Source organism: Microcebus murinus, chromosome 10, assembly GCF_040939455.1.
Source record: "Microcebus murinus isolate Inina chromosome 10, M.murinus_Inina_mat1.0, whole genome shotgun sequence".
Classification (NCBI taxonomy): domain Eukaryota; kingdom Metazoa; phylum Chordata; class Mammalia; order Primates; family Cheirogaleidae; genus Microcebus; species Microcebus murinus.
Genome location: NC_134113.1, coordinates 60,766,812 through 60,791,624, shown reverse-complemented (window position 1 = coordinate 60,791,624; position 24,813 = coordinate 60,766,812). Strand labels below are relative to the sequence as shown.

The window sequence follows — 24,813 nt, the reverse complement described above, 5'->3', positions numbered from 1 at the left end:
ATGTGGGAACTGCGGTCAACCTCCTTCTGGAGGGCCATATTTGCTGAGTTCTTTGCCACCCTCTTCTATGTCTTCTTTGGACTGGGGGCCTCACTGCGTTGGGCTCCTGGACCCCTGCATGTTCTGCAGGTGGCTCTGGCCTTTGGCCTCGCCCTGGCTACACTGGTGCAGGCTGTGGGCCACATCAGTGGAGCCCACGTCAATCCTGCAGTCACTTTTGCCTTCCTTGTGGGCTCCCAGATGTCCCTGCTCCGTGCCTTCTGCTATATGTTAGCCCAGCTCCTGGGAGCTGTGGCAGGGGCTGCTGTGCTGTATAGTGTTACCCCGTCTGCCGTCCGAGGAAACCTAGCACTCAACACGGTAATGGTCAGCTGAGAGGGGCTAGGGGAATCTGGTGTCCTGACTCTCTGTTGCTTTGACTCCTACCTGGCTTAGGTGAATCAGCTCCTCTGGGCTCTGGGACAGTGTGTGTGTATGTATGTCTGCTTGTGTGTGTGCATGTACACATATGTATGTGTGTGTGTGTGTGTGTGTGTGTGTGTGAGTTAGGGTGGGGAGGATTGATAGGTGGTTTGGAGGTGGAAGGAAGGCACAGGGCCCTGGATTGAGAACCAAGAAAACTGAATTTGGGGCTGGGCGCAGTGGCTCACGCCTGTAATCCTAGCATTCTGGGAGGCCGAGGCAGGAGGATCGCTCAAGGTCGGGAGTTTGAAACTAGCCTGAGCAAGAGCGAGACCCTGTCTCTACTAAAAATAGAAAGAAATTAATTGGCCAACTAAAAATATATAGAAAAAATTATCTGGGCATGATGGCACATGCCTGTAGTCCCAGCTACTCGGGAGGCTGAGGCAGGAGGATTGCTTGAGCCCAGGAGTTTGAGGTTGCCGTGAGCTAGGCTGATGCCACGGCACTCTCGCCTGGGCAAGAGAGTGAGACTCTGTCTCAAAAAAAAGAAAACTGAATTTGGTTTTCAATTTTCCTTCCAACTGCTTGCAAGTTCTTGAGAAAACTTATTTTGCTTTACAGGGCCTCAGTTTTCTCATCCATGTAAGTGGGTGCAATCATTTCCACCCTGGAGGAGTATTTTTAGGAGAAATTAAGATACAAATGCAGTTACTATGAAGGATGTTGTATTATCCTTCCTCTCCAGGGAACTGATGCCATAAGGGGATCCCTGCCTGGGAAGCCTTGAGGAGGTAACACTGTGGCGGCCCTAACGAGCTGCCTCCCTTCTTCTTCCTTTGCCCAGTTGCACCCTGGGGTGAGCGTGGGCCAGGCCACAATGGTGGAGATCTTCCTGACGCTCCAGTTCGTGCTCTGCATCTTTGCCACGTACGACGAGAGGCGGAATGGCCGCCTGGGCTCCGTGGCGCTGGCTGTTGGCTTCTCCCTCACCCTGGGGCACCTCTTTGGGGTAAGCAGGAGAGGGGAGCAACGTATCATTCAAGGATTCTAGGGCCTCCAAACCTTTCCCAACTTTTAAGGATTCTTCTTGCCCATGCCATTGTCAAACATGGACATTACCCACCTCACTCTGTATTGGCACAGAGGAACCAACCCTGTCTTATCCCTCTCATGGACCAATATATCTAGTCCTCCTTGACCCCAAGGTCATGCATCATGGCAGATGTGGGCTTTGCCTATGGCTCCATAGTCTGTCTCCAGATGGGGCATCCGTGCCCTCACCCCATTGTGGGAACCCCTGGAGAGTGACGCAGATTGTGCCTCCCCATTTGCTGCTGGCTGGAGACAAGATGCCGGCTCTCAGGGGCAATGTGGATTATGGGGAGAGAAGCTAGAGTGGAGTAGGGGGTGTTTCAGTTATAACTATGTCTTTTGCAGATGCATTATACTGGTGCAGGCATGAATCCTGCCCGCTCCTTTGCTCCTGCCATTCTCACCCGGAACTTCACCAACCACTGGGTGAGTGAGGGGAGAGGGGCAAGGTCCTGGAGCCCTTCTGGATGGGTATGGACTGCAGGTTCCAGTTTGGGTTCCTGCTTTCTATCTGAGTGCTCTATCGGCACTCAGCTATGGGGCTGTCAGTGAGTTTGGCATGCCTGTGTGAACAGGATTCATTATTTTGCCAAAAAGAGAGGCTCTTGCTTATATTGTTCCTTCTGTGGTTGGTCAAGGATTTTTACTGAGCATCCACTGGATTCCAAAACTAGGGGCTATAAGGATAAACATAAACATAAATATAAATATATAAAGACAAAAATGTCTGCTCTTAGTGATCAGGATGTATTGTGAGCACACATGGGCCTGGGCACCATCCCACTTATAACACTTTACTAGCCTTGTGTGTGATTATGGGCAAATAACTCAATCATTCTGCATCTCAGTTTCTTTATTTTTTTTTTTTCCCCGTTTAAAAAGTTTGAATCTCAGTTTCTTTAACTGTAAAATGAGGTGTTATGAGAAATGTGTGAAAGTTTTATGTGTGAAACATGTAGCACAGAACATGGTATCAAGTAAGTCATCAACAAATATTGGATATGTTTATGTTGTTTTGACGATATGTAAGCCAAACATATGAAAATAATATTAAAAATTTTCAAAGCTGTACACCCATTTTTATAGCAGCACTATTCACAAAAGCCAAGAGGTAAAAGCAAGCCCAGTGTCCCTCAATGGGTAAACAAAATGTAGTCTATACAAAAATAGAATGTTATTCAGCCTTAAAAAGGAAGGAAATCCTGACACATGCTATAACATGGACGCTCCTAGAGGACATTATTCTAAGTGAAATAAGCCAGTTACAAAAGACAAATACTATATGATTCCATTTAATATGAGGTATTTAGAGTATTCAAATTTGAAGAAATAAAGTGGAAGGGTGATTACCAGAGGTTGGAGTGATGGTGGTGGAATAGGCATTTATTTAATGGGTATAGAGTTTCAGTTTTGCAGGATGAAAAAGTTCTAGACATGGGTTGTACAACAATGTCAATATACTTAATACTACCAACTGTACACTTAATGTTTAATGCAGTAAAAACATTTTTTTGAGACAGAGTCTCACTCTGTTGCTGGGCTAGAGTGCCATGGCATCAGCCTAGCTCACAGCAACCTCAAATTCCTGAGCTCAAGCGATCCTTCTGCCTCACCCTCCCGAGTAGCTGGGACTTCAGGCATGCGCCACCATGCCCGGCTAATTTTTTCTATATATGTTTTTAGTCATCCAGCTAATTTCTTTCTATTTTTGGTAGAGACTGGGTCTTGCTCTTGCTCAGGCTGGTCTCGAACTCCTGAGCTCAAACAATCTTCCTGCCTCAGCCTCCCAGAGTGCTAGGATTACAGGCGTGAGCCACCATGCCTAGCCAATACAGTAAATTTTATGTTATGTGTATTTTACCAAAATTAAAAAAATTTTTGAAAGCAATACATAAACTAGTGCAAATTCATAACAACAAATAGAATATACATGAGAAGAAGGCATGGGATATGCCGGGCGTGGTGGCTCACACCTGTAATCCTAGCACTTTGGGAGGCTGAGGCAGGCGGATTGCTCAAGGTCAGGAGTTCGAAACCAGCCTGAGCGAGACCCCGTCTCTACCAAAAATAGAAATAAATTAATTGACCAACTAAAAATATATATACAAAAAATTAGCTGGGCATGGTGGTGCATGCCTGTAGTCCCAGCTACTCGGGAGGCTGAGGCAGTAAGATCGCTGAGCCCCGGAGATTGAGGTTGCTATGAGCCAGGCTGATGCCACGGCACTCACTCTAGCCTGGGCAACAAAGTGAGACTCTGTCTCAAAAAAAAAAAAAAAAAAAAAGAAGAAGGCATGGGATAAAGGGGTAATTTAATGAATCAGAAAAGAGGCTGGGTGTGGTGGCTTCCACCTGTAGTCCCAAAGAGTTTGGGAGGCTGAAGTGATAGGATCACTTGAAGCCAGGAATTCAAGACCAGCCTGGGCAACATAGCAGGACCCCCATCTCTACAGAAAATTTAAAAGATTAGCTGGATGTATTGGTACACGCCTGTAGTCTAATTTAGCTATTCAGGAGGTAGGAGGATGGTTTGAGCCCAGGAGTTTGAGGTTACATTGAGCTATGATCATGCCACTGCCCTCTAAGTGGTGTGTGTCGGGGGAGAAAAGGTGAGTTTTCAGGTACAGGCAGTAGATTAGAGTCTAGAGTTTAAGGAACTAACAAACACACATGATTTCTACTTAGATGATGCCCAACCGCATGTGTCAAGTGCAGGATGTCTTGTCTTCCACTGAGGGGGTTAGAAAGAGAAGCCTTGCTACTCTCTCCCCTCCCCAAGACTGAGTATTCCTTTTCTCTTTTTACAGGTGTACTGGGTGGGCCCAATCATCGGAGGGGGTCTGGGCAGCCTTCTCTACGACTTTCTCCTCTTCCCCCGGCTCAAGAGTGTTTCTGAGAGACTGTCTATCCTCAAGGGTGTCAGACCCAGTGACCCCAATGGACAACCAGAGGTCACAGGGGAACCTGTTGAACTGAAGACCCAGGCACTGTAAAAGCTCCAGCTGGAGAGAGGGAATAGAAAGCTTCTGGGTTTATGTGGAGGGGCTGATCCAGCCTCTGGATGAAGAAAGAGACTGTGGGGAGGGGCATGTATTTCTTTATTTTTTAACTTATGTGTGTGTTTTTTTTTTCCCCTTTTGCTGTGTGAAATCTTTCAAGTTGCATTCATGAGCTGGTTGGTGCAAACTTCCCTTCCTCCCCATCCCACCTCCTTTCGCCGTGTGTGCTCGATTGTGCATATGAATGTGAGTGTGGCTGCTTCTGAGAGCTATGGAAAGGAACAGAGATGTCATCCTATACCTCCCTTCCTCAACCCTGTGTGGTGAGCACCTGGGAACCAAGACCTTAGGTTTCTGGCCTTTACTCTCTGCTGCCCGTCAAGTGTATGGCTCTTGATTTCTGAGGGAACAGGGAAGCAGGGAGTTACTCCTCACAAGAGGCAGAGAAGCGGAGGAGACAAGGAATTCCAAGGGTTGGGAGAAGGGACGCAATGGAGGTATTAGCCCAGCTCAGGATTCAAGTGTACCAAAAAGTTTTAGGGAAGTTAATGGGAACATTTAGCCTACTTATCTCAGGGATGCTTACCCCAGGGACCTGGGTGGGGAAGTAGCTCTGAGAAAAGTGAACACTGGGATTTGAGTTGTTCTGTAAAGCCACATAAACCTGTCTACATCCACCAGCTGGGTTGTGTGTTCATTCTGGCATAATGGATCTCTTCAGTGGCCCTGGGCCGGGACCTCCTAACCTAAATAAGGGTAGGCAGTGAGCCTAGAATCTAGACAAATTAAGCAGTTTAACTGGTTTGCCTGACACCTCCCTGCTGTAGCCTTCTGGCAGATGGTATTTAGGCCCCAGAATTGCTTCCTAAGGCCAAAACAGGAAATTTGATGCCTGGAGCAAATGTAGATGGGAGCGTGGGATATGGAGGGAGAGACTTTGATCCTCAGAGTTTTAATTTAGAGCAAATCAAAACTCTTCACATGGCATCTTTCTGCTTCTATCACTAGTTCTAGTCTTTTCTTCTTGGATGTCTTTTCACTTCTCTCTCATTTGTCCTTTCAACTAGAAGCAAATCTCTTCTAACTCTCCTTCATACCGCGGACATTGATTCCTTCTATTCAAATGCTTAACAATTCAGGAGATAATTATTAGAGCACTCGTTTGAGCCCTATCGTCTTTTTTTTTTTTTTTTCCTAGAGACGGGGTCTCGCTATGTTGCCCAGGCTGGAGTGCAGTGGCAATTCACAGGCTCAATCGTAGCGCACTGCAGCCTCGAACTCCAGGGCTCAAGCGATCCTCGATCCTCCTGCCTCAGCCTCCCGAGTAGCTGGGACTACAGGGGCCGTGCTGGGCTAACCTACCTTCTTTTGTTGTTGGCAAAATACAGTCATGTCACAGAGGCTGGAGGAGACGCTCAACTGATCAATGAATATTTATTGTTGATCTCTTCCTTTTACGAGCCTCTCTCGCATACTTCGCAAGCTTTCACTTCTGCTATAGTACAACAGACACCACCTTCCCCTCAAAGACCACTCCCCCACATTCGGCTCTCCCCTTCCTGCCAAATAAAACCTAACTTTTCTAACTATTTGAGACTTGGAATAGTCCACTTGGCTAGAAGAAAGGGGAAGAATGTTTGTAAATTCACCTCTAATTGGACATTGTTCTGTTACGATTCCGCACAAAACCACAGCGCTGTGATGTTTAGGTCAAGGTAGAGGATCTACTTGGATAAAACAGTGCTTGCACTCGCTTCCCTTCCCCTTACTTCATCACCAACACCACCCGGACCCCCGCACGGGGTCACGTGGACCAGCCGGCCCGCCCCGCCCCCTCCCCGCGCAGGCGGGGACCGGTCCCGCCGAGCCTGGTGGCGGGAAAGGCTGCGGCCCCGCGCCTGAGGGCTGCTGGCTCCGCGGGGCTCCTGAGGACCCGTGGGGAGCGGGTGAGTGAGTGTGCGGCGAGGGGGTTCCAAGTGGACGCGTGTCCCCTGAAAAACCGGAAGGGCACTCCTGGGAGGCGCCGAGTCCCCTTTCCCGCCACCTGGTTAGAGGCAAGGGCGGGGCCCCACCCTGCGCCACTCTGCACACCTTGGGCCTCACGTGGGGTGGGTCTCAGATGGGAAGGGGCTTGGAACTCCCAAAAGTAGAACAGAAGGCTCCCGGGGGAGTTCCACTTCGGCGTTCCCCACCCGGTTCAGGTGTGTGGCTTGGTGGTGAGCAGCGGTAGGAATTCACAGGCCGCTTGACTTACATCTTGGGTTTTTATAGAATGGTTTTCTCCCTTCGTTCCCTTCTGTTTCGGCTGGTCAGCTACACCAGCAGCCGCTAAACAAGCGCCTTCCCTTGAGTGTCTCAGTTCTTGCGTCTGCCTTTCGTGTTGCCACTAGTACCTTTATAAAAAGTCAAGCCGGTCATTTGATAGTAAATTTAAAACTTCTCTTTGGCCACCCAAAGTGGCCAAAGTAGTCAGGCTTAATCTATAGGTTGGTGTCCATGGCCTTTCACAGTCTGGTCCTGACCCTCTGAATCTCATTTTCTAAAGCTCCCTAACATTTTTTTTATCTCATGCACTTGACCCCTAGCGTCATGGAAAGGTTGTGTCCACATTGTGCTCTTTCATACCCCAATACCTGTGTTCTGCTATTCTCTCTGCTTGGAAGTTCTTGCTACTTCTCTGATGAACTTATCTATGACAACTGAGCTCAACTGTCCCCCTGAAAACTCAATTTATCCAGCCGTCCTAGGTCAAGTTAGTCACTTCTTCTTTTGTGTCCCTGAAATATTGTACCTCCCTCTGTTAGTGGCACTGATACAACTCAATAAAAAGTCACTGAGCTCCTAACATCCACCATGCACTGTGCTCGGCATCAGGTATGCAGAAATCAATGGGACAGAGTTACTGTTCCTTAAGGAACCTACAGTCTGGCAGGAAAAACACGTGTAAATGAGTCTCCTGCAGTTAGTGACAGTGTGATAAAGAAGTCCTCCCTGGCTTCTTTATGTCTGTCACTGCACTCTTGCACCATCTTATATCCTAATGCCTCCAAATCTCCAGCCCTAATATCTCCTCCCTCAACTTGCAGACTTGTCTATTTCAGTTCAGGATAGTTAAACATTTATTAAGCACTGACATTGTGCTGGTCTTGATGATTCCTGATCTCAAGGATTTTACATTTTAGTGCAGCTGTTAACAGAGAATAGAATCACCTGGGGAGCATTTTCAAAACACTTTTGCCCAACTATTATCCCCTGGAAATTTTGACCCAGTAACCAGGCTCTGAAAATTCAAAGGTGAATAAGAAACAATTCCTGTCCTCAGGGAATCTAAAATCTAAGGCTAATGGAGGGAGACAGACATTTTAAACAATTTAACTATTATATACAACATGAGATGTAAGCGCCATGATGGAAGTCTGTGTACATGTGTACAGCACAGTGTAGACAAAAAGAGTCAACTTCTTTTTTTTTTTTTTGAAAGTATTCATGGCTTTAATTTGACCAAAGGCTACACAGAGCGCCCGATCACTGCTTCTGGAGAGTCAACTTCTTTGTGGAGAAGTCAGGAGGAATTACCTTTTGGGCAGAGTCTTAAACGATAAGTCAATAGACAGGTGGATCAAAGAAGGGCATTCTGGACAAAGTAGTGGCTTGAGAGGGAAGCTTGCAAGGTAAACAGCAGAGAGATCATGAAGGACTTTGTATTGTAGGCATTAGGAGTCACTGAGACTTTAGTTTTCTATGCTGATGGTAAACAATTCAAATAGTACCCAAGTGAAAAACAAATATTTCTCCTACCCTAGATCCCTCAGTTCTCTTCAGAGACATCCAACATGAAGTTTCTTATGTATCCATTGAAGGGTTTTAAGCAAGGTATTATATGGGCAAATCATATGAGACTAGATTTAAGCTAACAAGACTGGAGGCAGGGAAAGAGGTTGAGTAAGGGCCAGGTGTAGTGGTTCACACCTGTAATCCTAGCACTCTGGGAGGCTGAGGCAGGAGGATCACTCAAGGTCAGGAGTTCGAAACCAGCCTGATCAAGAACGAGACCCCGTCTCTACTAAAAATAGAAAGAAATTAATTGGCCAACTTAAAAAATATATATATATATATAAATATAAAAAATTAGCCGGGCATGGTGGCACATGCCTGTAGTCCCAGCTACTCGGGAGGCTGAGGCAGAAGGATTGCTTGAGCCCAGGAGTTAGAGGTTGCTGTGAGCTAGACTGATACCAGGGCACTCTAGCCGGGGCAAGAAGAGTGAGACTCTGTCTCCAGAAAAAAAAAAAAAAAGAGAGAGAGATTGAGTAAGCAAGAGATACTGAGAACTGAACTAAGGCAGTAGCAATTGGGATAGACCAGGGGTCAATAGAGAAGCTTAAAAGGAAGTTAAGTGAGATGGAGGTATCTATGGTTTCTTCTAATGTGAACAACTAGGGAGATCATGTCAGCCCTTGAGAGATCCAAAATCGAAGTGGACACAAACTTGGAAAGATGAGTTTAATTTTGGACATGGTGAATGTAAGGTGGAAACATAAAAATGGAGAATGCTATTCATTAGTTTAACATGTGACATTGGCACCTGAAGAGCCAGAGATACTGATTTGCTGGCTTGGATGGTAGTTGAAGCTTGTGAGAGTGGGTGAGTTTGCCTAGTCAGTCTGTGTAGAGTGAGATGGGAAGAGGACTAAAGATGCAAGCCCACAAAATATCAGCACTTAGGGGAAAAGTGTTGGAACAGCCAAGATGGGGTCAAGGGAAAGTTTTATGTTATGTTGGATTTTTTTCCCCCTTAAGATGGAAGAGCTTTGAGCAACTCGAAATATTTGGGGAGGGGGCCAGTATACAGGGCAGGTTGGAAATAAATGAGAAATGAGGAACAACCAACAAAGGCACAGGAAGTGATTGATCAAGATTACAGATGGAGGCCTGGCGCGCTGGCTCACGCCTGTAATCCTATCACTCTGGGAGGCAAGGCGGGAGTATCACTCAAAGTCAGGAGTTCAAAACCAGCCTGAGCAAGAGCGAGACCCCATCTCTACTAAAAATAGAAATAAATTAATTGGTCAACTAAAAATATATAGAAAAAATCAGCGCATGCCTGTAGTCCCAGCTTCTTGGGAGGCTGAGGCAGAAGGATTGCTTGAGCCCAGGAGTTTGAGGTTGCTGTGAGCTAGGCTGATGCCAGGGCACTCTAGCCTGGGAAACAGAGACTCTGTCTCAAAAAAAAGAAACAGATGTTCCTTGGGAGGAGCCAATGAAGCAGACCAGGAACACTAAAAAGATTAGCTGGACCTAGTTGAGGGCCCTGCTCATCTGTTGTGTATAATTAAACAGAGTTTTTTTGTTTTGTCTAGAAAATCTGAGTGTAGATTTGAGCTGAAGAGGCTAGAAGGCAGATGGGTGCATTGATCTCAGGTTATGGTCTTTTGCAGGGTGAGTGCAGTGAAAGGAAAAGGGATTGAGGCCACTCAGGAGAATGGCTAAACTGATGTGTAGTGATACAGTAAGTAGTAGGATATATGTGACTTATTTTCTTTTCTAGCTCAGAATCTTCAGGGACTCCCCAGTTTATGTCTTAAATCTCTGAATTGATGAACAAAGACAAGGTTTTCCCAGAAAGCCAGTTCCAGCCTCCCTTCCGATTGCTTTCCTGTTAGACTCATCTATTCATAGTGACTCCCTCTTTGCTTTTGCTCTGGCAGTTCTCTGCCTAAGTGCCCTTCCCATTCCCAGCTGCCTGACCTATGCTGCCTTCTCATGCTTCCTCTGACAAACCCTCCTTGGCCACTTTAACCTGAAAAGAGCCCTAGTTTTTCATAGTTTTTTCCCCCGTATCACTTATTTAGAAGTTGTACTGCCTTACCCTTTACATTGTTTCTTCTGTATTGTGTAGGGTTTTTTTTGTTTTTTTTTTTTGAGACAAGAGTCTCATTTTGTTGCTCAGGCTAGAGTGCCATGGCGTCAGCCTAGCTCACGCAACCTCAAACTCCTGGGCTCAAGCAATCCTGCTGCCTCAGCCTCCCGAGTAGCTGGGACTACAGGCATGTGCCACCATGCCCAGATAATTTTTTCTATATATATTAGTTGGCCAATTAATTTCTTTCTATTTATAGTAGAGACGGGGTCTCGCTCTTGCTCAGGTTGGTTTCGAACTCATGACCTCGAGCAATCCGCCCCCCTCGGCCTCTCAGAGTGTTAGGATTACAGGCATGAGCCACCGCGCCCAGCCAGGTCATTATTTTTCTAAAATACAATTATTAGAAAAACAGTATGGATAAAAAGACATACAGAATATAGTCTCTTTTTTATTATTAAATTCAACAAACATAAACTAAGTGTCAAATTTGCTTTAAGATGTTGTAAGTTCTAATGCTTTATTTTTGTACTTATCTTGAGGCAGGTTGTTAACTGTGTGGGCTCTCAATAGTCTGAAGACTATGCTTTGGGTAGCATTGCTTTATATGATCTCATCTAAACTTCCCTACTACCTTATAAGAATGGGTATTATTATTTGCTCAGTATGCTGATAAAGAAACTGTTAAAGTTAAGCCCCATGCTCAAAATCACCACTTTACTACTGGACAGAACTGGAATTCAAATGCTAGGTGCCATTCTATTCTTACTGGTGGTTCTCAAAGCTGGACTTGGAGCAGGTTTGGTTTGGGGCACAGTGTTTTGTTTTCAAAATGTAAATTAATTTTCTACTTTGAATTACAAATGTATTTAATATTTTATCTATTATTTCCCTTTGGTTCTTGCATTTTAAGACCTACAATATTGATTTCAAATGAATATTGCTTCATCTGAACTGCTTGATACTTAGTTGAGTGGGAAAAATAACTAACATCCCTTTTAAATGTCCAGATATGCTGGGTCTACGGTGTTTGACAATGTTCCCACCTGATCAGTGATAAAATAGGAAAATAAAGACAATGTAATGAGTTCTTTCATAGGGTTATATTTATTAAATTTAAAGGATTATACTCTATCCTGAGATTTTGTCCTTCATTTTTTTTGGTGTTAAAATAGTGAAAACAGTGTATGTGTGTGTGTGTATATATATGTTTATATATATGTAGTAATTGTGTAGAGTGTTGTTTATAACAATAGTATTGTGCTATAATTCACATATTATAAAATTTATCCTTTAAAGTGTACAGTTCAGTGGTTTTTAGTATAGTCACAGAGTTGTGCAATAATTGCCATTATCTAATGTCATTTTTTTTGTTTTTTGTGCAATGTCTCATTCTTTTTTTTTTTTATTTCAGCATATTGTGGGGGTACAAATGTTAAGGTGATGTATATTGTCCATGTCCCCCCTCCCCCCTGCCCGACACCCCATAAATGTTATTCCTATATGTCCACTTAAGTGTTGATTCGTTAATACCAATTTGCTGGTGAGTACATGTGGGCCTTGTTTTTCCATTCTTGAGATACATCACTTAGTAGAATGGGTTCCAGCTCTATCCAGGAAAATACAAGAGGTGCTATATCACCATTGTTTCTTAAAGCTGGATAGTACTCCATGGTATACATATACTACATTTTATTAATCCACTCATGTATTGATGGGCACCTGGGTTGTTTCCAGACCTTTGCAATTGTGAATTGTGCTGCTATAAACATTTGAGTGCAGGTGTCCCATTTGTAGGGTGTCATTTGATCTTTTGGGTAGATGCCCAGTAGTGGAATTGCTGGATCAAATGGTATTTCTACTTGTATCGCTTTAAGGTATCTCCATATTGCTTTCCACAGAGGCTGAACCAGTTTGCAGTCCCGTCAGCAGTGGAGTGTTCCTATCTCTCCGTATCCATACCAACATTTATTGTTTTGGGACTTTTTTTTTTTTTTTTTTTTTTTTTGAGACAGAATCTCACTTTGTTGTCCAGGCTAGAGTGAGTGCCGTGGCGTCAGCCTAGCTCACAGCAACCTCAAACTCCTGGGCTCGAGTGATCCTTCTGCCTCAGCCTCCCGAGTAGCTGGGACTACAGGCATGTGCCACTATGCCCGGCTAATTTTTATATATATATATATCAGTTGGCCAATTAATTTCTTTCTGTTTATAGTAGAGACGGGGTCTCGCTCTTGCTCAGGCTGGTTTTGAACTCCTGACCTTGAGCAATCCGCCCGCCTCGGCCTCCCAAGAGCTAGGATTACAGGCGTGAGCCACAGCGCCCGGCCTTTTGGGACTTTTTGATAAAGGCCATTCTTACTGGAGATAAGTGATATCTCATTGCAGTTTTGATTTGCATTTCCCTGATGATTAGAGATGTTGAGCATTTTTTTCATATGTTTGTTGGCCTTTATTCTGTCTTCCTTTGAAAAATTTCTGTTCATGTCCTTTGCCCACTTTTTGATAGGGTTGTCTGATTTTTTTCTTGCTGATTTTCCTGAGTTCTAAATAGATTCTAGTTATGAGCCCTTTATCGGATGTATAGCTTGCGAAAATTTTCTCCCACTCTGTGGGTTGTCTGTTTGCTCTGTTGACAGTTTCTTTGGCTGTGCAGAAGCTTTTTAATTTGATCAGGTCCCATTTATTTCCTTTTGTTGCTGCTGTGATTGCCTTTGGGGTCTTCTTCATAAATTCTTTGCCTAGGCCAATGTCTAAAAGAGTATTTCCAATGTTTTCCTCTAGGATTCTAATAGTTTCACACCTAAGGTTTAAGTCTGTTACCCAGCGTGAGTTGATTTTTGTGAGAGGTGAAAGGTGTGGGTCTTGTTTCAGTCTTCTGCATGTGGCTATCCAGTTTTCCCAGCACCATTTATTGAATAAGGATTCTTTTCCCCAGTGTATGTTTTTGTCTGCTTTGTCGAAGATTAGTTGGCTATATGAGGATGGTTTTATATCTGGGTTCTCTGTTCTGTTCCACTGGTCAATGTCCCTGTTCTTGTGCCAGTCCCAAGCTGTTTTAATTACTATAGCCTTGTAGTATAGTTTGAAATCTGGTAAATTGATACCTCCTATTTTGTTTTTGTTTTTTTTTTTGAGACAGAGTCTCGCTTGTTGCCCAGGCTAGAGTGAGTGCCGTGGCGTCAGCCTAGCTCACAGCAACCTCAAACTCCTGGGCTCAAGCAATCCTTCTGCCTCAGCCTCCCGAGTAGCTGGGACTATAGGCATGCACCACCATGCCCGGCTAATTTTTTTTATATATATATATTAGTTGGCCAATTAATTTCTTTCTATTTATAGTAGAGACGGGGTCTCGCTCTTGCTCAGACTGGTTTCTAACTCCTGACCTCGAGCAATCCGCCCGCCTAGGCCTCCCAGAGTGCTAGGATTACAGGCTTGAGCCACCGTGCCCGGCCTATTTTGTTTTTATTACCTAGGATTGATTTTGCTAAGGGTCTTTTCTGGTTCCATACGAAGCATAAAATTATTTTTTCTATATCTGTGAAAAATGTTGATTACCATCAACATTTTTTTTTTTTTTTTTTGAGACAGAGTCTCGCTTTGTTGCCCAGGCTAGAGTGAGTGCCGTGGCGTGGCGTCAGCCTAGCTCACAGCAACCTCAAACTCCTGGGCTCGAGTGATCCTTCTGCCTCAGCCTCCCGGGTAGCTGGGACTACAGGCATGTGCCACCATGCCCGGCTAATTTTATATATATATATCAGTTGGCCAATTAATTTCTTTCTATTTATAGTAGAGACGGGGTCTCGCTCTTGCTCAGGCTGGTTTCGAACTCCTGACCTTGAGCAATCCGCCCGCCTCGGCCTCCCAAGAGCTAGGATTACAGGCGTGAGCCACAGCGCCCGGCCACCATCAACATTTTAACATTTAATAGGGATTGCATTGACTCTGTAGGTCACTTTAGGTAGTATAGACATTTTAACAATGTTGATTCTGCCGACCCATGAGCATGGTATATTCTTCCACCTGTTTACATCCTCTGCTATTTCCTTCTTCATTGTTTCATAATTCTCCCTGCAGAGGTTTGTTTTTTTTGTTGTTGTTTTGTTTTTGAGACAGAGTCATGCTTTGTTGCCCAGGCTAGAGTGAGTGCCGTGGCGTCAGCCTAGCTCATAGCAACCTCAAACTCCTGGGGTCAAGCAATCCTGCTGCCTCAGCCTCCCGAGTAGCTGGGACTACAGGCATGTGCCACCATGCCTGGCTCATTTTTTCTATATATACATTAGTTGGCCAATTAATTTCTTTCTATTTATCATAGAGACGGGGTCTCACTCTTGCTCAGGTTGGTTTCGAACTCCTGACCTCGAGCAATCTGCCCGCCTCGGCCTCCCAGAGTGCTGGGATTACAGGCATGAGCCACCGGGCCCGGCCACAGCAGAGGTCTTTTACCTCCTTAGTTAAATATATTCCTAGGTACTTTGTCTCATTCTTTTGCCCAGACTAGAGTGCAGTGGTGCGATCACAGCTCACTGCAACCTCCAATCCTGGGCTCAAGTGATCTTGGCTCAGTCTCCTAACTATAGGTGCAGGCCACCATACCTGGCTAACTGTAAAAAATTTTTGTAGAAGTGATACTCACTATATTTCCTAGGCTGGTGAGCCACTAGTGCCTGGGCTAATAGCAAACATTTCATCACCCCCAAAAGAAACCCTGTATCTATTAGCAGTCACTCCCCATCCCTTCTTTCCCCCTAGTCCTAGAAACCACTAATCCATTTTCTATCTTTATGGATTTTCCTATTCTGGACATTTTATATAAATAAAATCATAAAATATGTGACCTTATATATGAAAACATAATGTTTTCAAGTTTCATCCATTTTGTAGCATGTATCTGTACTCCATTCCTTTTTATTGTCAAATAATATTCCATTGTAAAGATATATTGCTTTTTGTTTATTCATCACTTGATGGACGTTTGGGCTTTTTCCACATTTTGGTTATTATTAATAGTACTGCTATAGACATTTGTGTGCAAGTTTTTGTGTGGACATTCATTTCATTTCTCAGATACATACCTAAGACTAACGTAAGTGTGGACTTGCTGGGTCATATAGTTACTGTGTCCTTTTAAATTAATTAAATTTTTTTTTTTTTGAGGCAGAATCTTGCTCTGTCACGCTACATAGAGTACAGTGGCATCATCATAGGTCACTGCAATCTCAAAGTCCTGAGCTCAAGTGATCCTCCTACTTCAGCCTCCTGCATAGCTTACACTGCAGGCGTGTGCCACCATGCCCAGCTAATTTTTCTATTTTTTGTAGAGATGGGGTCTCTCTTGCTCAGGCTAGTGTAACTGCTGAGCTCAAATGATCTTCCCGCCTCAGCCTCCCAGAGTGCTAGGATTACAGGCGTGAGCCAGTGAGCCACCACACCTGGCCTGATTTAATTTAACTTTGTATTCTTCATCATAGTTTATAAATTTCTTTTATGTGAGTGATTTCATAAGTTACTCACAATAACCATGTAAAGGAGATAGGGTAGGTATCTGTCAGTTCAGTTCCTCTAAGAAGTAGACACTGAGATGGAATTAGGGGTACAAGAGGTTTACTGAGATGTATAGTATGCCTGTGATAATTTAAGGGGGAGGGAGCAGGACTTGGGGCAGGGAGAGCCTCAGACAGCAAAGCAGATCTGATAATCTTGGCCAATCTTATGGAAAAATCTGGAACAAGGATTGCCTAGTAGAGGAAGCCTCTTTAGACAAGTATTGCGAGGCCCTATGCCTACCTGCTTAGTCATTAGCTGGGGGGCTCCCGGAAAAAGTAGGGCTAAGGTGGATCTTGGAGGTTCTGTAAGCTAATTGCATTCTTGGCAGTTGAATGGCAAGCTCTTGAAGAAAAATCTAAGGGGCCCCTTCACGGCTGCCACGGTATCCTTATTATTTTTCACATGAAGAATCTAAGATTGACTTGGTAAAAAATAAACCAGTAAACAGTGAAGCCAGGACTCCAACCTCATCTTTTGACCATTATACTGTTCTTTCTATAATACCAAGTTGCATTCAACAGTTTTTAGTGAATGTCTCCCATGTGAAAGTTCCTTCAGTCAGTGTGTTTAGAAATGCATAAGACCATCTTTAGTAGAGGAGAAAACAACTGTTCTGGATAAATATAACGTAAGACAGGAAGTAGTTAGGTGCTAAGGTAGGAAATACATACAGAGTGATACAGGCCATCAAATCCCATCCTCCTGAGGGCTATGAGAGAAAGCTTCATGGATGACCAATGGGCTCATGCCTGTAATCCCTGCACTTTGGGAGGCTGAGGTGAGAGGATTGCTTGAGGTCAGGAGTTCAAGACCAGCTAGCCATGGAAAGATAGAGAGGCCCTGTTTCTACAAAAGAAATTGTGTAATTAAAATTAGCCTGATGTGGTGGTACATGACTGTAGGCCCAGCTACTTGGGAGGTTAAGACAGGAGGATTGCTTGAGCCCAGGAGTTCAAGGTTACAGTGAGCTGGGATCACACCACTGCACTTGAGTAAGACCTCTGTCTCTAAAAAAGACAAACATTCCATGCAGCTGTGCCCATTAAGAGAAAAAAAAAAAAAAAGACAAACAAAAAAGCAAGCTTCATGGGGTGGCATTTGATCTTGAAGGTCAGATAGACTTAGAACTTCTAGAGATAAGGGAGGGTAGACCTTCCAGATGGAGGAAATAAATAAACTGAGCAAAGGTTTGGAGACCTTGAGGAGCTCTATGTTTTTGAACATGTATGTTTGTGTTCCTGCGTAGGGGGTCTAACAGGCAGAGGATGCAACCAAGCCATAGATCTGAGAGAAAGTGGTGGGTTGGATGGATGGATGTGATGTAGATATAATGCAAATAATTAGATTATAAGCAATCAAGGAAAGGAAGATATGGCCAGAAAGACTGGGTGAGTAGCTTTTGTTAACTGAATGAAAGAGTGGGAAAGGTCTAAGTTTTCTGTCCATGGCTGATAGAGATTTTTTTATTTTTAGAGACAGGATCTCACTCAGTCACCCATGCTGGAGTGTAGTGGTGTAATTGTAATTCATTGTAGTCTCTGAACTCCTGGGCTCAAGTGATCCTCCTGCCTCAGCCTTTTGAGTAGCTGGGACTCACATTTGGCTACTTTTTAAATTTTTTTGTAGAAATAGGGTCTCTATGTTGCCCAGGCTGGTCTCTAACTCCTGGGCTCAAGTGATCCTCCTGCCTTAGCTGCCCAAAGTTGCTGGGATTATAGACGTGAGGCAATGCATGGCTGAGGTTTTTTTTTTTGAGACAGTGTCTCACTCTGTCACCCTGGCTAGAGTGCTGCAGTGGCATCATTATAGCTCATTGCAAACTCAAAGTCCTGGGCTCAAGGGATCCTTCTGCCTCAACCTGCCAAGTAGCTGGGACTACAGAAGAGCACCAAGACGTCTAGCTAATGTTTCTCTGCTATTTTTTGTAGAGATAGCGTCTTGCTCTTGCTCAGGCTGGTCTCCAACTCCTGACCTTAAGCAGTCCTCCCAACTCAGCCTCCCAAAGTGCCAGGATTACAGACATGAGCCACTATGCCAGCCTATGGCTGATTTTTTGATAATGTATTTCTACCAGCTAGAGCTGGAACCCCTGTTGAAAGCTCTTTTATTCCAGCTCCAATGAATGTAGGCCCAAGGCTGTGGGCTTGCCTTGTGGCCTCTGGCCTGGAAGCATTATAATAGGTTGTCTGACCCATTTCTTCCTTTTCTTTGCCTGTTGCTCCACAGCCTGGTTTTGTCAAAACTGCAGGAGATTAGCCTGGGTCTCTTACGTAACATCTCCCTTTCTAGCATCTGCCAGCACTGCTGCTTCCTTATCTTTGTTCTCCTCCCCCTCTTGTTTTGGTAGCTATGAGTGATGGCTGTTACTGTCTCCATTATTTTTGCCTTTTAGGTAAAGTGATGTGTAGAAAGCAGAGGTTTGCTCTGCTGGGGCCGTTTTTACAAATACTGATTTCTTCCTTAGAATTTTTTTCTTTTTAAAATTTTTTCGTATTTTTATTTTTTCGTTTTTATTTCATCGTGACATCCTACCATTGACCTTGCTTAGAACTGGTCTGCTGTGGAGGAGCCAAGGTAAAGGGGCAGGGTAGCTGGGAAGACTATGTGAGGTTATCTGTCTGGGAGGGAGCCTTCCCAGATACGGCTTTGTCTCTGTTATTAGAATACTTTATCGTTTCACAGCTTTTAGTGCCAAAGTGTGTTGGTCTGCGTCATTTTGAAGGCGGTATATTGATTCAGCATGTTTATTGCTCTGCTGTCTGTTTTCGTCAGCTTCCTAGGCTGCTACTTGGAGACAGCAGACAGGAAAGCCCCTTCAGTCTGGGCGTGTGTGCATGTGTGAGTGTGTGTGCACACACAGTGGTCTCTCTAGAAAAGCTGGTTGTATCTTTGAGGAGAGTCAGGGATGTCACATACTGAACTTACCTCACTGGAGCCAGGTTTCAGGGTCTGTAGGTCCCTGAGAAAGGATGGCTACAGGAGGTCTCCTTTTAGTTCTGGTCACTCAAGAGTGTTTTCCTGGCTTGCTGTGTTGCTGGGCTGAGCAGTCAGAAAGTAGGTTGGCACTGGGGTGGGAGCTAGGGGGTGACAGGCAACCTAAAGAAATAGACCAGTTACATAAATGCAAGGAGATAACATCAAGCATTAAACCTTAGTCCTTTGGAGACTAACTATCTGTTTCCTGTGGAAGACCAGGGGCAGAGTCAGGATCTAGAGGTAGGTATGGGAGCCAGGAGAGGTGTTTTTAGAGGATGCTGCCAAGGGGAGAGAGCAGTGTGGCTGAAGGTGCAAAGAGATAGGATAGATGGATATTCCTGATTTTACAGGAGCACAGTAAAGAATGTAATGTGTGCATGTCTGTGTCATTAGTGTCAGGTTCCAAGACACCCAGAATCATAGATCTGTGCCTACTTGATTATCCTAGTTTAGGGACCTTAATTAAAAGGGACATACTTCAGAAAAGGGAGATGATGATTCTGGTGAGAATGACAGGGAGTTTGCTGGTTCCTCTTCACACCTTTTCCCCATCAATTCTGTTAGGTGCTGACTTCTACTGAGATTACCAAGGTTTCCGAATAACTTTGGGAGGAGAGTGAAGGAGCTCTCTCCACACATCTCCAATGCCCCAGAAATCTCAGGGCTCCTAGGATGTATCAGATCTAAGTAGAATCTCTGTATGGTCAGTGCTGAGTTTTCTTAATTCCTTTGGTATGTCAGAGCTGTCCCTATGTGGAAGCGCTGCAGAAGGTAGAAGGGAACTGGGTTTTAAGGTTTGTTTTGTTTTTTGTGTTTTTTTTTTTTTTGATAGATAGAATGATAGAATGTTAAAGTATTCTAATAGCAGAGACAAAGCCATATCTGGGAAGACTCTCATACAAATAACCCTACACAGTCCTCCAGGCCACCCTGTCCCTTTACCTTGGCTCCTCCACAGCAGACTAGTTCTAATCAAGGTCAATGGTAGGATGTCATGATGAAATAAAAAAAAGGCTGCAGAGATCTCTAAGGGTGAAAGTCTCATAGTTAATACCCTTCTCTAATCAACCTCTCTTTCTACTATATTATCTTACCTCTGAAACAGACTGTTTTTACAGTTTCAGACCCTGGTTAGAGTATGGGGCAGGTACTTAATTCGTAGGCTGGAGACACTTTGATTTTGATCAGGTAGAAGGCACAACTTAAAATGTTCCCTGGGACTGGTAGTAGCACTTTGGGTTTTGACAAAAGTGAAGCATTTGAGGATCTTGTTCAGAATATTCTGAGCATTAGGGCCTTGTCCTTTTCAGGGAGAGGACTCTGCATTTGCTATCTTTCCCTGTCTTTGCAGGCCTCACCGTTCTGTCTCCACCCTTCTTACCTCTCTGTTGGCTGGTCCACTGATGTATGGACTTGTACATGATGAACTGTGAACTTCTAGCCACATGCAGTGCCCTCGGGTACTTGGAGGGAGACACGTACCACAAGGAGCCAGATTGCTTAGGTGAGTACCCTTTTGAGGACATAGGTAAAAACTTGCTTAAATTGAAGAGGTCTGTTGAATTTCTCATTCCATGGGTATGAAAAGCACATGGGCCTGGGTGGAGCTTCTTCCAGGGTTCCACGTACATGCTTTGTTCTGTCTCCCAAGAGAGTGTGAAGGATTTGATCCGTTACTTGAGGCATGAGGATGAGACACGAGATGTGCGTCAGCAGCTGGGGGCAGCCCAGATTCTGCAGAGTGACCTCCTACCCATCCTTACCCAGCACCGCCAGGACAAGCCTCTATTTGATGCCGTTATCAGGTTGACGCCACAGTGTTTTAACTTTTACCATATGCCTACTTTTGATGTTTGTGTCTGGTGAGCGAACTTAACTTCTGCCTCCATCGTTGTCTCCTCAGACTGATGGTGAACTTGACACAACCAGCCTTGCTCTGTTTTGGCAGTGTGCCTAAGGAGCCCAGCCTAGGTCACCATTTTCTGCAGGTGCTAACTTATTTGCAGGCCTACAAAGAGGTGAGGCTTTCCTTCCAAGTCCCTGGTGCAGAATTTGAAGCAGTGGAGAAGAAGCAGGTGAGTACTACTTAAGATCTATTTGTCTGTTTCTCAGGCCTTTGCCAGTGAGAAGGCATTTGGAGTCCTCAGTGAAACCTTGTATGAGCTGCTGCAGTTGGTGAGTGAGTCTTGCAAGGGACCTTGCAAGATCCCGTGGGACAGTTAGCATTTTTCTTTTTTTTTTTGGTGTTGTTGTTGTTGTTATTTTGTAGTTTACTTATTTATTTATTTTGAGACAGAGTCTTGCTCTGTTGCCTGGGCTAGAGTACAGTGGTGTGATCATAGCTCACTGTGACCTCAAACTTCTGGGCTCAAGTGATCGTCCTGCCTCAGCCCTCCGGGTAGCTGGGACTACAGGCATGTACCACCCACCCGACTAATTTTTCTATTTTTGGTAGAGATGAGGCCTCGCTCTTGGTCAGGCTGGTCTTGAATTCCTGAACTCGAGCAATCCTCTCACCTCGGCCTCCCAGAGTGCTAGGATTACAAGTATGAGCTACCATGCCTGGCCAGCACTTTTCACCTCTTCTGGGCAGAGGAGGAGATGTCGAGATATGATCCCAGTTCTTAGGGATATAGTAGTCTAGTCCATAGTCTCTGGTTGCCTCAGGACTGCTTGAATTCTTTCCTTTTAACCTTGATTCTTTTCTGTGCCTTGGTCCTCTAGCCAGGGTAGATGCTGGCTGCATTCCATCTCTTCCTCTGACTCTCCTTCTGACTAGGGCTGGGAGGAACGGCAGGAGGAAGACAACTTGCTGATTGAGCGGATCCTACTCCTGGTCAGAAATATACTCCATGTCCCAGCTGACCTTGATCAGGAGAAGGTAAGGGTCTTGGGCAGTCAGGTTCTTGGGCTTGCTTAGGTTGAGCTGCCCTTTTTAGGCTTTTCTGTCCTCTGAAAAGTCTGGGGAGGAGCCTTAGTCAGAAAATGTGTTGGAGAAGTTCAAGGTAGGGCAGTGGAACTGAGTGAGCTCCCTTTCTGCCCTTATCACTCACTGCTCAGAAGATTGATGATGATGCCAGTGTCCATGACCAGCTTCTCTGGGCCATTCACCTCAGTGGCCTGGACGACCTGCTCCTTTTCCTGGCCAGCTCACCGGCTGAGCAACAGTGGAGCCTCCACGTGCTTGAGGTTGTCTCCCTCATGTTTCGTGACCAGGTGAGACCCTTCGCCTATTGCCCCAATCCCCTCCACCCATGTACTCTTTTGCTGTGTGGCCAGAATTGCTCTTGTAATAACTGAATAACAGCTGAATTATTTGAGGAAGGCAGGTGACAGGTAGAGTAGCCATGTCTTGAGTACAGTAGCCCCCCCCCCGCCCCCCAGCTTATCTACAGTTCCACTTTCTGCAGATTTAGTTACCCATGATCGACCTTGGTCTGAAAATATCAAATAGAAAATTCTAGAAATTAATAAGTATTTAAATTTGCACACTATTCTGAGTAGCATGATGAAATCTCACATCATCCCACTCTGTCCCACCTAGGATATGAATCATCCCTTGGTCTAGCATACCCACGCTGTATACTCCCACTCCCCGCTACTGCCGCCCCCATTAGTCACTTAATAGCCATTTCTGTTGTCAGATCGAAAAAACATAGTACGGATATATAGAGTTTGGTGCTCTCTGCAGTTTCAGGCATCCATGAGAGGTTTTGGGATATTTCCCCCTCAGGTAAGGGGGAACTACCCTACAGGGTCCTTTCAGTAGTCCCGTTTTGTTCACACTTCCCGTCCCCAGTAGGGGCGAACTCAGGATAAGGAATGACTGTCCTGCTGACCCTGCCTTCCTTGTTCCACATCTAGAATCCTGAGCAGCTGGCAGGAGTAGGGCAGGGACGTTTAGCTCAGGAGCGGAGCACAGATGTGGCAGAACTGGAGGTTCTGCGCCAGCGAGAGATGGCAGAAAAGAAGACCCGAGCCCTCCAGCGAGGCAACAGGTGAGTGGCAGAGAGCTGATCTACTCATATTCTTGGCCTACACTATGGAATGCTGAGGGTTTGGGGCAAATTCTAAGATGGGTGATTGGATGACTTTTTTTTTTTTTTTTTTTTTTGAGACAGAGTCTCACTTTGTTGCCCAGGCTAGAGTGAGTGCCGTGGCGTCAGCCTGGCTCACAGCAACCTCAATCTCCGGGGCTCAGCGATCCTTCTGCCTCAGCCTCCCGAGTAGCTGGGACTACAGGCATGCGCCACCATGCCCGGCTAATTTTTTTTTTTGTATATATATTTTTAGTTGGTCAATTAATTTCTTTCTATTTTTGGTAGAGACGGGGTCTTGCTCAGGCTGGTTTCGAACTCCTGACCTTGAGCAATCCGCCCGCCTCGGCCTCCCAAAGTGCTAGGATTACAGGCGTGAGCCACCGCGCCCGGCCTGGATGACATTTTATAGTTTCAACTCACTCTGATGTGCTCATGAAAGAGAATAGAGATAAAGCTTCCAGAAAAGTGAAGAATCACCTTGGACTTTTTTTTTCCCCTGCAGGCATTCTCGATTTGGGGGCTCCTACATTGTCCAGGGGTTGAAATCCATTGGGGAGAGGGACCTGGTCTTTCACAAAGGTCTTCACAACGTGAGTATTCTCACATCTGGGGTGGGAACACTGGGGAGTTGCAGGGCCTAAGAAGGGGAATCATCTCTGGACTTAAAGTTTCTCTGTTCTTAGGCTTAGAAAGCTGTTGACAGTAGGAGAAATAGAGCTCTGGCATTAGCCACATTGTCTTCACCTATAATCTTCCCTTATTACTAGAGGAGAGAACCTTCTAAGAGTTTATTCTGAGGAAACTGACAAGAGCTCCAAGGGGAGGGTGGTGGTTAGGAGTAATTCTAATTCCCCAACCTCCAGCTTCGAAACTACAGTTCAGATTTGGGAAAGCAGCCCCGGAGGGTGCCTAAACGACGCCAGGCTGCCCGGGAGCTGTCCACTCAGCGCCGGTCTGCCCTCAATGTGAGGCTCTTCCTCAGAGACTTCTGCTCTGAGTTCCTGGAGAACTGTTATAATCGGCTCATGGGATCAGTAAAGGTGAGAGCCAAGGAAGCATATGGAGATAATCAGGGATGGAATAGAGAGGGGAACAAGGGGATGATGAAGCCAGTGGTGGGGAGGAAATGGTTGGGGGGGGTGCTGACCCTGGATATGGACTAGTAGATGGGAAGGGTGTAGGGACCTCTGAGAGATACTGAAGAGGCTAGGAGGGAAGTGAGTTATTGGCATAACGAAAGAGGCTCTGGAGAAATTGCCCTAAGGGAAGGGGAGAACAAGAGAGACTTGGAGATTGTGGATCCCAGAGTATTACAGTGGTGTTCAGTGGCCACCTCATCATCAGGGATAGGAGGAAGCTGGAAGCCCTGAAGTCATAGTGTTTTGTTTTGTTTAATTTTTTTTTTTTTTTTTTTTTTTTTTTGGATGTTAGGATCACCTGCTTCGGGAGAAAGCTCAACAGCATGATGAGACCTACTATATGTGGGCCTTGGCTTTCTTCATGGCCTTCAACCGAGCTGCCTCCTTCCAGCCAGCCTTGGTTTCTGAGACCCTCAGTGTTCGTACCTTCCACTTCATTGAGCAGAACCTCACCAACTACTATGAGATGATGCTGACTGACCGCAAGGAGGCTGCCTCCTGGGCACGCCGGTGAGTATGATGGTTGTTGGGGTTGGAATGAGCTTCTTGGCCAGGCTTGGAATCTGAATACCTGAATTCTAGATAGTACTTTTTGCCTGATTCAGGGTTGAGATGCAAGCTGGGGGGCAAGGACTGGCTGGGAAATCCTGTTTCTTGTGGTGCATTTTTGAGGGCAGTGGGGTGTTGCTGTTTCCATGAGTCAATGCCCTAAGTTGTCCTCCATCCTCCATTTCACCTTTTTTTTTTTTTTTTTTGAG

The 24,813-nt window shown here is 45.2% G+C and overlaps 2 protein-coding genes across 6 annotated transcripts in view; both read left to right on the top strand.

Annotated features, from left to right (window-relative positions):
* Positions 1 to 4,490, top strand: MIP (major intrinsic protein of lens fiber). The gene is made up of 4 exons (XM_012753962.2): positions 1 to 360; positions 1,250 to 1,414; positions 1,843 to 1,923; positions 4,305 to 4,490. Exons 1-4 carry the CDS (start codon positions 1 to 3, stop codon positions 4,488 to 4,490), a joined length of 792 nt encoding a protein of 263 aa, XP_012609416.1.
* A 1,852-nt stretch (positions 4,491 to 6,342) lies between these two features.
* TIMELESS (timeless circadian regulator) overlaps positions 6,343 to 24,813 on the top strand; it is a 32,371-nt gene continuing 13,900 nt past the window's right edge. The window contains exons 1-11 of one of the 5 annotated variants that reach the window (XM_012753946.2): positions 6,343 to 6,442; positions 20,228 to 20,380; positions 20,528 to 20,681; positions 20,780 to 20,894; positions 20,989 to 21,051; positions 21,656 to 21,757; positions 21,940 to 22,092; positions 22,741 to 22,874; positions 23,419 to 23,506; positions 23,780 to 23,956; positions 24,348 to 24,565. In XM_012753946.2, coding sequence (XP_012609400.2) covers positions 20,284 to 20,380; positions 20,528 to 20,681; positions 20,780 to 20,894; positions 20,989 to 21,051; positions 21,656 to 21,757; positions 21,940 to 22,092; positions 22,741 to 22,874; positions 23,419 to 23,506; positions 23,780 to 23,956; positions 24,348 to 24,565 — 1,301 coding nt within the window. In that variant the 5' untranslated portion in view covers positions 6,343 to 6,442; positions 20,228 to 20,283. Of the gene's footprint in view, positions 6,443 to 18,220; positions 18,293 to 18,506; positions 19,117 to 20,227; positions 20,381 to 20,527; positions 20,682 to 20,779; positions 20,895 to 20,988; positions 21,052 to 21,655; positions 21,758 to 21,936; positions 22,093 to 22,740; positions 22,875 to 23,418; positions 23,507 to 23,779; positions 23,957 to 24,347; positions 24,566 to 24,813 lie in introns of those variants that run through there. The other 4 variants (XM_012753899.2, XM_012753908.3, XM_012753923.3 and 1 more) reach the window with 4 other exon arrangements.

Bases quoted from the DNA above. Each gene is read 5' to 3' on its own strand.
- MIP (XM_012753962.2), top strand. From the start codon at position 1: ATGTGGGAACTGCGGTCAACCTCCTTCTGGAGGGCCATATTTGCTGAG. The intron at 361-1,249 runs GTAATGGTCAGC...TCCTTTGCCCAG, and splicing joins GAAACCTAGCACTCAACACG to TTGCACCCTGGGGTGAGCGT. The intron at 1,924-4,304 runs GTGAGTGAGGGG...CTCTTTTTACAG, and splicing joins GGAACTTCACCAACCACTGG to GTGTACTGGGTGGGCCCAAT.